Source organism: Electrona antarctica (genome assembly GCF_951216825.1).
Source record: "Electrona antarctica genome assembly, chromosome: 7".
Lineage (NCBI taxonomy): Eukaryota > Metazoa > Chordata > Actinopteri > Myctophiformes > Myctophidae > Electrona > Electrona antarctica.
Window position 1 is genome coordinate 23,403,337 of NC_136812.1, and position 13,607 is coordinate 23,416,943.

A 13,607-nucleotide genomic window follows, 5' to 3' on the forward strand; every position below is an offset into this window, starting at 1 on the left:
AGTGGATCTCTGACTTCGTGTCAGTCTATGACATCAGTCATCTGTGATGTATGACACAATATTTGAGCAAGGTTGTAGCCCGATCTTACCGCCATTCACTTCCGTTTCAAAATTAAAGTTACATATTATATATCAGAAAATATGAAACATATGTGAGCTACTTCCTTCGCCAAATAGCCATGTGTACTAGACATTTGGCGCCGATCGGTCCAGCGGTTTGTGAAATTAGCCCCGGATTGACAAACAGACCAACAAACAAATGGACACAGCTATTTGTAGACGGTTTTCCTCTTACAGAGCCACAACATAAAAAGAATAATATGAAAAGACAATTGCAGAATACCTTTTTTGAAGACGGGCACCTCAGTGTTGCCAAACAGAGATTTGGCTTTCTCGTAGTCGTTGATCACCACATCATAATCTCCCTGAAAAATATTAAAATAAATTATAACTCAGTTGGGTAGTGGGTACTGTAGTAATTAGCTTGTATAGGCAGGCCAGATGTTTTCTATCTTTCTAATGATCAATCATGATGAGCACATCGTGCATTTAAGCCTCTCTAGCACCACCCTCTGGATGACACGTATCAAAGCGCCTTTTACCGTGTGTGTGTGTGTGTGTGTGTGTGTGTGTGTGTGTGTGTGTGTGTGTGTGTGTGTGTGTGTGTGTGTGTGTGTGTGATGATGATGATGATACTTTATTGTCAGACTGGCCTGACATTTCCTTTGCATCCAAGTAGCACAATTTGCAACACCAGAGAAAAACACAAAGATAACTAAAACATTACAATCACAAGATGATATCCAAGACATACATTTGATCTGGGGTTAAGCCAATCATATTTTTACGATGGACTGGTGGACAAAGGACAAAGCTTCTGTCTAACCCAACTAAATTGTGGTTACACAGGAGATACTAAATAATTTGCATTCACTGTTCAGGACATGAACATGTATGTCTCAGAATGAGCACATTTAGCTGGTGAGCTGATTTCAGGGTTTAGGGTTTATACTCATACAACGGTGTCATGTACCATAAATAGAACATCTACAACGTATTGCATCAAGCGTGAGCTTGACTATCGGCGTGCTAGAATGTCATAGGACAAGTATAAAGCAGGCTTTTGGGTTAGAAGTAGAGTTCAGTGAACCGTCCTCACATGTACCATGTTTCATAATAAAAAATGTGTGTGTGTGTGTGTGTGTGTGTGTGTGTGCGTGCGTGCGTGCGTGCGTGCGTGCGTGCGTGCGTGCGTGCGTGCGTGTGTGCGTGTGCTGTGTGTGCGTATGGGAGACTGGGAGTGCCCGAGTAGCACCTTCTGAATATTGCGTTCGATGTTGAGCGGCAGGTTGAAGAGAAACTTAAAGCGTTGCAGGACGTTGAGCGCATTGCGTGTGGAGTCAGCTTTGTCCTTCCGCCCCAGAACCTCCTGGAAAAGAGTGTCTGCAGTATCACTCGCTCCTGCCAAAGACCGAGAGAGAGAGAGAGAGAGAAACACGAATGAACAAAAGTCAGAAAGACAGAAATTGTGAGTTGTATGAAAAAGGGAGAAAATGAGAAAAGGGGGGGGCGTTATGAAAATAAACTCCGACACCACATTTCCCTCTTATTATAGGCCTGGCTTTCCTCCTGATGCGTATGCTATCTGACCTATGAGAGGGAGGAACGGGAGTGGGAGAGGCAGAGGCTGCTAAGGAGGAGAGGGTGACAGCTATCTCTCACTCGCTGGCTCAGTGGACCCTTCGCACGCTACGCTCTGCTTCGTGGGTGGCCTCGGATGTGCCGGCACAAGAGTGGAGAAAAAAGAAAAAAGAAAGAAAATACTCAACCACGTCAAATTCTTTTAATCAGAACAAAGCCCCCCTCCCTCCCTCCCTCCTACGGCCCAAAGCTTGAAGGAAAAACAGCAAGAGTGTGAACGGCAAAATAGTTAGGATTTTTCACTCTTCACTCGGCATGTTCTGACTGATGAGTTGTCGTGTGTTTGAGATTCGGTGGGCCATTTTCCAACTTGATGACCGGACTGCATGTTCAACACATTGGGGATTGTGGCCGGTTGGGGTAAGAGATGTGCTGTGGCTGGGGGCCTCGGGTTCTCTGCGGGCTGAGGGCCCACAGGTTGGGGGTGGGGGATGAGGGGGAGATGAAAGCCACGTCCTTCTGGCACGTTTATTTACTGAGGAGCTCGCGGAAAGGACCCGCTTAATGCCCCTCCATTAGGGTGGTCACATTATCATGTATGAGGATGCACAAAGGATACACTCTTTCTCTGAATGTGTGTGTGTGTGTGTGTGTGTGTGTGTGTGTGTGTGTGTGTGTGTGTGTGTGTGTGTGTGTGTGTGTGTGTGTGTGTGTGTGTGTGTGTGTGTGTGTGTGTGTGTGAAGGAGGGAGGGAGGCTGAAGGTGGATTGCAAAGAGACTGTTCTCTCACGAATCAGGAATCAAGAGGGAGTTATATTTGTCACTCACTCATACAGGGTAAGAACAGCAGCTATAATAAAACCTTTTCACGGCAGGTATGGTAAAAAACCTTTTTAGCAGCAAAGCGGGATGTGCAGAATAAGTGGGGAAGACAATTTGGGATAACGATTTACCATCACAATCTATCAAATGTGCAGAAGGCAATCGATTACACTTGTCTGTGTACATCTGCACAAGTAACAGTGTGCGTTTATTAACTGCCATGTAGTCAGTGGTACCACCTGATGAGACAGGTGGATTATTAGATGGAGGCTTACTGTTGAGGACGTTCTCTAGACGCTGTGTCATAGAGCCCTCCACTCTCTCTGTGCCATCCGCCTCCAACCTCTGGTGGATCGCTGAAACACAAGAATTGCAAGGATTAGGCCTTATTTATACTTTGACATATGACGGTGCAATCACACTGCAAAAATCACTGATCTACAAGTTCACAACAGGTCACTGATGTGGCACGTTGTGAGCTTGTAGATTGGCTATTTTCATTGCATGGCACCGTCATACGACAGACCAAAAATGTAGCATCAGAGTATTAGAAAACGGTCAGTGAGATAGAATAGGATTAATCATGGATCATGGATGTGGAAGCAGTGTGCTAAAGGAAATCAAGATTGGAGTGAGTTATTCAGAGAGATGGGTGGGCTCTCTGTGTTCTAAATACAATAGTCACTGCAGGGTTGCTCCCCTGCTCAATCTAACAAATGCACAATTTCACGATTCCGGAACCTTTTCAATTTCAGGAACCCAAGGTAAAACAATAAACAACCCTTAAACTGCCCCAGTGGTGGAGATTGTGGTTAGATTACTTCTGATGGTCTGTGGGACCCTACTCCCCTCCATCCCGTCTTCCTCCCCCGCATTCCCACGCAAAAACCCAGGACCTGACCCCGTACCCAGGGCATAACCGTACCACATTGATTCACCTGACCGCCACCACTAAGAGCTTTTAAAACACACAGCTCTTGCGGTGCCGTGGGTCCAGGGACGATGCTCAGAGGCCGTCGACCCCAGAGCTAATGCAAATCTTTCCATCTGGCCCGGCGGAATAATATTTGGGAGAGGATGGGGGGGCACTCCGACCGTTGTGCCCGTCGCTTAGCATGAATGGCTTCACACGAGACTGTGGGGAGAGTGCAAATGAAGGAATATGAAAGAGAACAAGGGGGTTTGAAGAGAGAGAGAGAGGGAGAGAGCGGTGCGGCTGCCCATAAGAATAAATAAATGGTGTGTAGCAGTGGGGCAGCTTGGGTGCTGAGAGGGGGGGCCGTGTGGGTTTATTGACAGAGTGGAGAGGGCCGGCGGGGGCTCAGTGCATTCCTGCGGCCGGCTTCAAACACGCACCCAACGCATAACTGGAGAGTGAGGCAGAGGGAACGCCAGAGAGGAGGAAAGAAAAAGAAAAGGGATGATATCTTCCTCCTCTAGACATTCTTCTCTTCTCCCATGTATTCCGCCAAAGAACAATGGCTGCCTGCTGACGCGGGAGACAGCGGAGAGTATCGGGAGGGAGAGGCTCTGTAAATAAACATGTGGGTGGGTTTTGACAGACGGGAGCCCTGAAGGCGGAGGCCGAGGTATTCCTGCAACGCACTAGTCAAACACGGACGTTGCCTAATCGGCACGGACATCAGCCAGTTCTCTCCTCTCTGATAGGGGTCTCTCGTTACTCATGGACAGTGTTGGGCACAACCACCTTACTGCCAGAGTAGGGGTCTCTCGCTACTCATGAACAGTGTTGGGCACAACCACCTTACTGCCAGAGTAATGAACAGTGTTGGGCACAACCACCTTACTGCCAGAGTAATGATATTCAGCCAGTTCTCTCCTCTCTGATAGGGGTCTCTCGCTACTCATGAACAGTGTTGGGCACAACCACCTTACTGCCAGAGTAATGATATTCCTATTATCACTACTCATGAACAGTGTTGGGCACAACCACCTTACTGCCATAGTAATGATATTCCTATTATCAGAAACAATGAACAACAATATTATTGCAATCAATTGGAGAAACAACATGGTAACGTTACTGCTGTTAGGCAGGCCTATCTATCTATAATGCGCAAAGTCTCTGTGTGTACGTCTGTAATCCACGTAACTCGAGAACCGTTCGCTCCACCGACTTCAAATTCGACACACGCGTTCCACACCATCACAGGGAGTGCTGTGCCCGGTGTCGAGTCAGTCAGATACACCGTTGTCCAGGACCAACACAAAAGCCACCGCCCGGGCTCTGGACCTGATCTCTCCATATATGGAGCTGGCCTGTTCTGACATCACAACACTTCATAATTTGGCATGCCTGACACAGAACTCCATATATAGGAATAAAGGGACACGGACAGATGGGTGGAACGGGTACTCTGACACGGGTACAATGGGTATTGCATAGCCGGGTGGGGCATTGATCTCCAACTTCCATCGTTACCGACTCGGTGCTCTACAGCCGGGCAGCACTCTAGTCTCCTTAATGAACAGTGTATGGGGCACGTTTAGCCCCAGGGGTATGCGAAGATGCTATATAGCAGGGGTTCTCAAAGTTTTTGGCCGGGGACCCCCGGAAATGCTTTGGCAATGTCTCGGGACAAACTGATATTTAACCCATTAAGATTGTAAAGATTTGACAAATGTCTTCTGAAAAACGTACAGTATATTGCTTTATCAGTGGTGCTCAAACCTTTTCAGGTCAAGGACCCCCACAATTATATGTATTTTGCCACGAACCCCCATCTCAAAATATGTTGTTGCAGGGACTCCCAGTTCGCTTTAAAAGTCAACATATATTCAAAGATTTGCACACATGTTCATGATTTGTCAAAAATAGCAGATCTACAAGCTCATGCCACCGCATGAAGAGACGTGCTATGAGCTTGTACATCTGCTATTGCCAAAGTATAAATAATGGTTAAAGTGGTTAAAATCTAAAATGAGACTGATGAGAATGATGCCTTTCCGGTTTTAATGGGTTAATATAAAGCAGTACTAATTTGCTGTTATGTTTTGTTTTGAACATAATTGACATCACAACATGACTTACAGTACTAAAAAGTTATGGCCAGTTGGCCAAACGTTTAAAATAAACCTGCTCAGGAGGCACTAATCACAACCCTTTCACTCAATTTCTTATTTGTAAAGTCATATTCTTCAAAAGGTGGATTATCATTCATTCATAGCATGATATGCTTTGCTAACATGTAATTGTACTACTTTACAAATGATTAACAAGTAAAGAGGAATAAATTCAATCTTCTGAACCAGCAGTGTGGCAGAGAAGATGGCTGAAGATGGAATAAAAATAAGATAAAACCAGCCATTCCAGAGGGTGTATACAGCACTGCATGTGTGAGTACATGGGATTCGATAGGGCTGAACATACATGCGCACACACTCATACAATCACACAATCAGTCTTTCTCCTTTTGTCTGTCTCTCTTACACACACACACACACACACACACACACACACACACACACACACACACACACACACACACACACACACACACACACACACACACACACACACACACACACACACACACACACACACACACACACACACACACACACACACACACACACACACACACACACACACACACACACACACACTGCAGGTCTGCTTCTTGTCTCCATGCCACCCCCCGCCCCACTGCCAGCTGTGTGTCTTCTGCGTCTGTCACGCACTCTGGCTGCGGGGGCGGTGACGTCACAGCTAACCTAAACACTAAGTCAGGGCCCGGATAGCACGCATGTGCGTACGTGCGTACACACACGCACACGCACACGCACACACACACACACACACACACGCGCGCGCGCAAAGGACCTGAGGAAGAGCTTGCTCCTGCTCCCCTTCCTGGAATCGTTGGGGGGGGGGGGGGGGAGGAGAAAAAGGAAAATGAATAAGAATAAAAATACAGTGTCCCTGGATTCTAAAGCTGGAGATGTTTTGACTCCTGCTGGGGCTGGGCGCTTGGGGGGATAGGCCCTGGGAATCTGGCATTTTTGGAACACGGTAGCCGCGCTGCTTCCTGTAATCGCTGGGAGACTTCCTTTCCGCACAACAATGAAAAAACCTCTAATTTCAACATTTTTAGCGCCGATGACCCTTGGGGGCCTCCCTGACGGACTGTCAGTCACTCAGCCAGCCAGTCAGTCAGCCCCCCAGTCGACCCCGCGTCTCAGAAGGCCCGCGAGGGAGCGCGGCTCTATTTGTCACCGGAGCTGGCTGACAAAACAGCCCGCACTGTGAACCCTTCCATCTCTCTCAGCAGTCTGTGGGTCACATGGAGATGCTTAACAGGACCGCTTATTTCCTGTTTAACCCCCTCTGCACCCCAGCTCAACCCTCAACTCTGGGCCGGCTGACCACAAACTAATGACGTCATGTGTAGCGTGTCTGTGACCTGTGACCTCATCATGCAACCACTCGTTTGACTCGGCGTGCCTCGCGGAACCCCGGCGGAGAGTCTACCTGTGTGTCAGAACTTAATTGGTCCAGACTCTGTTCTTTATTGGTCAGTGTGTCTTTGAAGTTTTGGGAATACTGACACGTAGTAGTTAAGAGTTCCCAGCGTTGCCTCCCTACAGCCCAAGCCTCACATTAGCCAACACACCCTGTCAGAAATGAAACAAAATCAGTATTTAGCCGCTCCACAAGCCTGTGTGTTTAAACACAGTGGGGGAACGCAAAAAATCGCAGACAGATGAGGCGTGAGACAGTAGATCTGGTTGGTTTCAGTCTATGGTACTGGAGACAAAGACTGCCCCCCGACGAAAAAAGAAAAAGAACAGGCTGCCTACAAGCTCAAAGCATGTTGCATTGTGAGCTTTTGGATAGGAAGTAAAACTTCTTACAAGGTATCCAAATCTGAATTCAATAACATACGAAAATTATTTTGTGTGTGGACGACATCTGATGGTACTTCAGAATACTGTAACAATACTAGTAATAGCTTTTATTATTACACAGCTTGGTTGAATGCTTGATTCTGGTTGGTCAATCGCTGAATTCAGTGGTCTGTAATTTCTTGATAATGACCGCTCCGCTCTATCTAACAAACCTAACAAGCCTAATCAAAGCGCTGATTTACTGCTGTTTCCAACATGACAGCCATGTAAACAACACACACACAATGTAATTTACAGCTAAACATTGCTCTCAAAAATGTTTTTGAAAACATTTGAGGGAGAAATAGACGAAGCAGTGCCCGAAGATTCTATTTGATCAACTCACGTCCTTGTTTTCCAACTGGGCAGACGCGGCCAGCGCAACACGCAAGCAAGGAAATACCTTGTTTTGTTGTGTTTTGGGTCCATTTATTAATTTATGTATTAAGTTGGATAATGTCAATGTAGCATTGTTGGGATATAATTCACATTCAGGGTGATTAACCACCCTAGGCCCACCTAGGCAGACATTATCCCTTACATATCTTGGGTTACTGCTTCTATTTTCCAGGCAAAAAAATAGCCTAATAAAGTATTTTTTTTGCCATTACAATTAAGATAAAAATAACGGAGGATGGAGAGAACAATAAGTGTTGAGAAGGGAACAAGAGAAAGGGAGAGAGAGGAGCTCAATGGATACACGAGTCAGAGGGCCACTATTTGCTCTAAACGTTTTCTGTCCGCCTCATTTCTTTTTCCAGATTTGGCTCGTCTTCCCCGTTTCCACCCGGCAGTCATCGTCAGTCTCCTATTAATAAAAGCCCCTGACTTTTATGAGAGCCATCAATAAAATTCGCACATGCCGGCAGGATAGAAAATAAACAGGAGAGAAGACTGAAAATAAAGGTTTTTAATGGTGATTGAGAGGGCTGGAAGCACTACAGGCTAAACACCAATTAGAAGCGTGCCCGCTTTTTAATGCGGCACAGTTCTAAACCAGAGAGAACATGCGAGCACGCGTGTGCAATGCGCACACGGTGCGTTTTACTCATTTCCTCTCCATTTACATGGCAACACCTGAGGTGAGGTTAATTTGGAACGGCTCGAAAACTGCTTAGTGATGCCAAAACGCTGAGAGACAAAGAAAGGATTCACAGTATGGGAGACAGCTGTGCTAAACCGGGGCACCCGACAGTGAGCGAGCGCAGAGCTGTCTACAGCTGGCTGGCTGACTGGCACCGAGGCTCGTATGTCGGTTTGGCTTGTTATTGCCGATACGGAATACACCCCTTGAGCTGTGACCTATCCTTGAGCCATCCATTCCGGGCTCCCTCCTCCTTCATTTAGGATCAAGAGAGCAAAACCTTGAGCCAAGAGTGGACCTTCTAGTTCTGCGATGAGTCATCAGACTAGCTCTGACGGTGATGGTAAGAGAAATGGAAAGGAAAGAAGTCTTGATCTGTAGTGCATTAGGGCAGTGGCTCTCAACCAGTGATCGAGGGACCACCAGTGGTCCTTGAGGGGGTTTCAGGTGGTGCCCAGCTAAATGATGGAGAGTTTGTAACCAAATGGACCCTCCTTATAGATCTTTAACTATTGAGTGTGTTGACACAAATTGTACGCTCACAAGAGTTAAATCATTGTTAAACATCTGAATTACTTAATTTACAGTACACATAATTATAGAATATAAAAGTAATTGTTACTTCGATCAAGTTCGCCTGTTATCTCTCCTACACATCAATACAGCGTGGACAAACGTATCCAACGATAACAACATATTCTTTAGTTTTTGTGTCTGAGAGGCTAAATCTCATCAAATGGTTGTCCGTGGCTCAAATGCTGAATAATGAGCCTTGATATGAAAAGGGTTGAAAACAACTACATTCTGTATTAGAGGACCTGTATGGCGGTGAGTGAGTGAACTTCAATATTTCATGGGTTGCGGTTCATTTGAGTGCAGTGCTTCCTGGGTCACCAGGGTCTGTGCACTTCCCATTCACAAAGCAAGGCATGGGGCGCACACACACACACACACACACACACACACAGTAGGCACGCTCAGTCTTAACGTGAGAACAGTCACATATTGTTCCCTTCCGCTCATATTAGGGGCCGTTATCGGCCCTATCGGTCCTAATACGGCAGCCCGCATTGTGTTGGGCTGCTCCGTTTATTTAGATTTGACCACTAACAACGATAACATTGCCTTTTTCTCCCAAGCAGGGGCACACGGAAAGCAATAATAATGACAGAGGCAGAAAACGTGGACGTATAAATAGTAAAGGGGAAGTAGCCGAGTGGCTATGAGAAGAGCAGCGGGTAAACAGACAAAACTATGAATGATGGAGTGGACAATTGATTTGAGCTACCTGGCAGAGCGACAGCAGTCAGTCTCCGCTACCTCAAAATGTTCCTGGTCTCTGAGGAGTTCTCTGCGTCAGAGTGTGTGTGTGTGTGTGTGTGTGTGTTTTTATGCATCTGGGTTGTAGAGGGCCTCAGTGGTGCAGCGCCACAGCCACAGGCACACTGCTCTGAATGACAGGTGAGGGGCCTGATCTCATTTTAATGGAGGTGAATTAGGCGTGTTGAGGTTGGCTGCCGGTACTGTGGCATGGAGCGAGCAGGGTTCTCACACGGCGCCCAAATGAGCCTCTTTAATCAACCACCGATCGACCGCAAGTCGAGAAACACACCGCTTGACGTGCGCACACACGCACATGCACACGAAACAGACTCGCACACACACAGGCTCTATTACACAGGCACTTTCCAAACATCAAGAGCTTCTGAGCAGTTCTGAAGAATGATGTTTCGGAAATATGCAGATTAATTAAAGGCCATTTGTAAAGAAGCCGGGAAAATGTCTCGAAATGTGTTAAACCTGCTTACCTGCCAGAGCGTCCTGGGCCTCAAAGAATGTACTGAGGCCTCCTTTCACATAAGCCAGACTGCCCTCATTCTTCTTAGTGGCCTGCTTCTTTAGGTTATTGGCCCCCATCCGCAACTGTTCAAAACTTAAAAACAGGAGAGCAATGATGTAAGAGAAGGCTTTGTTCTGGAGGATTTGTTGGTGCCCCCAATGATGTTTTTGCTACCCACAAAGTAAAATCACCAGCACCAAAATGATAAGAACTGAGAATATGTATGACTATGTCTTGCAAGTAAAACAAGCTGCTATTTGCTTTGCGCATCAACAAATCAATCAAAAGGATTGTAGGCAATCACCTGCCCCTTCAACTGGCTTTTATGGCATTGTACTCCCATCTTCCTGAAACTCATTCCCCTTACCCCTTAAAATGTTGAAATAAAATTCGTTTTTCAACCACATTAAATGGGCTTTTGTTTACCCAACCATGATAGATAATTCTGTTTATCAAAAGGTGAACTAAACGCCTGGGCCATGGCTCAGTGGTCCAGGCACCTTGGCTGGTAACCCAGTCTGGCAGTGTGCCGTGGGTTAAACTCCCAATCTCGACTTTGCTGCATGTCTTCCCCCCATCTCTCTCCCCATTTCCTGTCAGCCTACTGTCTGTCCCTCCATAAAAAATTTAAAATAAAGGCGAAAGCCACAAAAAAACATAAAAACAAAAAAAAGGTAAACTAAATGACAGGAAAATACATAGATCTGTCAAATAAGGGAACACAGAATACTTTATTGCCTTTACTGTTGCAACGTGGACGGATGGCGCTTAGTGTCATGTGTAGTCAGTCACCCCATAAAGGCCCATTCTGAACTAGGAAAAACCCTGAAGAGGCAACGTTACAGACCATACAACTTTATGTGGTCCACATTATAGTTTACAGTGGTAACGTGGTCATGTTTAACCGAGCATGTACTGAGAATGAGTCACAGACGGAGATGCTCTCCCACACACACACACGCACACAATCACACACAGCGTGTGCACAATCTGTCTGTCTGTGTGTGTGTGTGTGTGTGTGTGTGTGTGTGTGTGTGTGTGTGTGTGTGTGTGTGTGTGTGTGTGTGTGTGTGTGTCAGTGTGTCAGTGTGTCCTGCGTGAGGCTTCCTCAGCAGGAAGAAACAGTCACCCAGTGAGGTCCAAACAGGCCAAGCTGGATCCTGGGGTCTGGGTGAACGGGAGGCTAACACAGGAGGGAGAGGAAGCCAGGAGAGTCCAAAATAACTCTGTCCACTGTCCATCCATGACAGCCTCGGCCCTACAGGGGTCACGCATCACCCAGCATCTCTGACCGCTCCCGTCTGAGAGAGCCACAAGGGCAGCTACGGGTAACCTGGTGCCACTGCTTCAAGGTTAAAAGGTTGTTGTTGTCGCATGCACTGTTGTATAAACAGCGGTGACAACTGACAAGTGGCCTTCTTCTCAACAGTGTGACAAAAAATGTGTAGGCAACACGAGGCAAGGCAATTTTATTTGTATAGCACAGGCAAAGCATCAAGAATAATAAAAAATACAATGAGACAATGATACAATGTCATAAGCAAAATGGCAAAATAATTATAAAAGAAAAGAAAATGGCGTCTATACAACAATAGATTGTGATGCTGCTACCTGTCATGTACACTAGAGCATGTGGAAACAGCAGTGTAGGGAACTATAAACACTATGTTTTACAATGCCCAGGGACTGTACTTAGTCCTTATTGTCCCAAGATGCAACTTATTTACAGATGTTATTTAGGCTGATGCTAGGTTTAGTTTCTTCAAAGCACTAAATAGTTACGCTACTTAAGTGACCAATTTATTTATCGTTTGTCGACTAGGGTTCATGCCATTTACTCTGATCTTGCACTTGTCACTCTCAGTAAGTCTGTTAAATGTCATGATTTGTAAATTGTCCATGCAATTTGTCGTTAGTGAGTGCACTATTTGTTTAATCATAGTTTAACCACATAAACACTATATACTGTACTGAACTTTGTTGTGAATATGTATGTAAATACTAGCGAAAAAAGCAGATCTACAATGACATGCTCAGGATAAGGACACTAGGGTTCACATGGTTTAAGTATGTTGCATGTCACCCATGGGAATGACCTTCCAGAACTAATTCGCCTCACTGACTCCCTTACACGTTTTAAATCCCTATCCCTATTATTTTTCCCTGCCTTTTACTGATCTTGTGTTATCTTGATTTGGGTATTTCTTGTTTATTACGTTTATTATGATAGATCATGTTACTTATTTGTTTTTCTATTTTTCTATTGTGAATTTTCTTGTTATTATTCCTGTGCAGCACTTTGTGGCTCATGCCTAGAAAGGTGCTATATGAATAAAGTTATTATTATTATTATTATTATTATTATTATTATTATTATTATGTAGTAGTAGTATCTTTCACGTGGCATTCGTGGTAAGTAAGTGAATCAAAAACTGATTTCAATAATACAAGCATATTTTTGACATAAAGCAATGGTCCTTTAGATAACAATTATCTGTTGTTTACTGCATGTTTCTTTTTTTCCAAGCTAAACATTTGTAGAGCCCTGTCATCATAAAGTGAAAGGTATTTGTACAGTTGTAAGTGATTGTGAAGATTGGACTACCTGGTGGCCGAGTGGTTCTCTATCAGATACCATGTTGCAGAGAAGTTCTCACTAGTGAAGTCTCCACTCATTGCTGGGAATGTCACCTCCATGTCCTTCTGGGGGACTTTGGCCCTGGAAGATGACAGAGACAGAGTGTTTGTGAGTATGTGTATTAAAACATTTAGAGCTGAGACCAGATTCTACAAAATGTCTTCTAAATCATGACAGTTTTCTTAAAAACCTATGATTCTATGTCAAAGGTTCTCAAGGACCCCAAAAATGATATGTAATTGGCCGCCGACCACCGCAAAGATTTGAGTTAAAAGAATTCGCTCTGAAATAATATATATTCAATTTAAAAAATGTGCGCCACATTGTAACGATTTTTCAAAAATATCAGATGTACAAGCTCGTAGCCCAGCACTTGGTGCCACGCTATGAGCTTGTAGATCTGCTATTTTTCAATAGCTAAAGTTTAAATGCTTAAGCCGGGGCGCCTGACGGAGGGGAAAGGAACTGGTCGGAATAACGTGTTCCTTCCACGTGCTACGTCTGGCCGGTGAAATTCCCCCGTAAGGTGAAAAGAAGCAGCTTGGACTCCTCATGCATAGAAGGAAGCATGAGGTCAGTCCACTGCCCCCCCAGGTTGGCAGAGGAAGTGTAGCGCCCAGGATTATATTAGATAATTGACACTGGGTGAAAGAATTGGTTGCAAAATCGTGGGA

General features: G+C 45.3%; 1 protein-coding gene across 1 annotated transcript in view; it reads right to left on the minus strand.

The window, feature by feature from the left end:
• The window catches only part of exoc2 (exocyst complex component 2), a 52,533-nt gene that overhangs the window by 21,528 nt on the left and 17,398 nt on the right, over positions 1 to 13,607 (minus strand). The window contains exons 5-9 of the mRNA XM_079506769.1: positions 12,901 to 13,014; positions 10,264 to 10,388; positions 2,739 to 2,819; positions 1,316 to 1,461; positions 344 to 425 (exon numbers count right to left, since the gene is read on the minus strand). Coding sequence (XP_079362895.1) covers positions 344 to 425; positions 1,316 to 1,461; positions 2,739 to 2,819; positions 10,264 to 10,388; positions 12,901 to 13,014 — 548 coding nt within the window. The remainder of the gene's footprint in view (positions 1 to 343; positions 426 to 1,315; positions 1,462 to 2,738; positions 2,820 to 10,263; positions 10,389 to 12,900; positions 13,015 to 13,607) is intronic.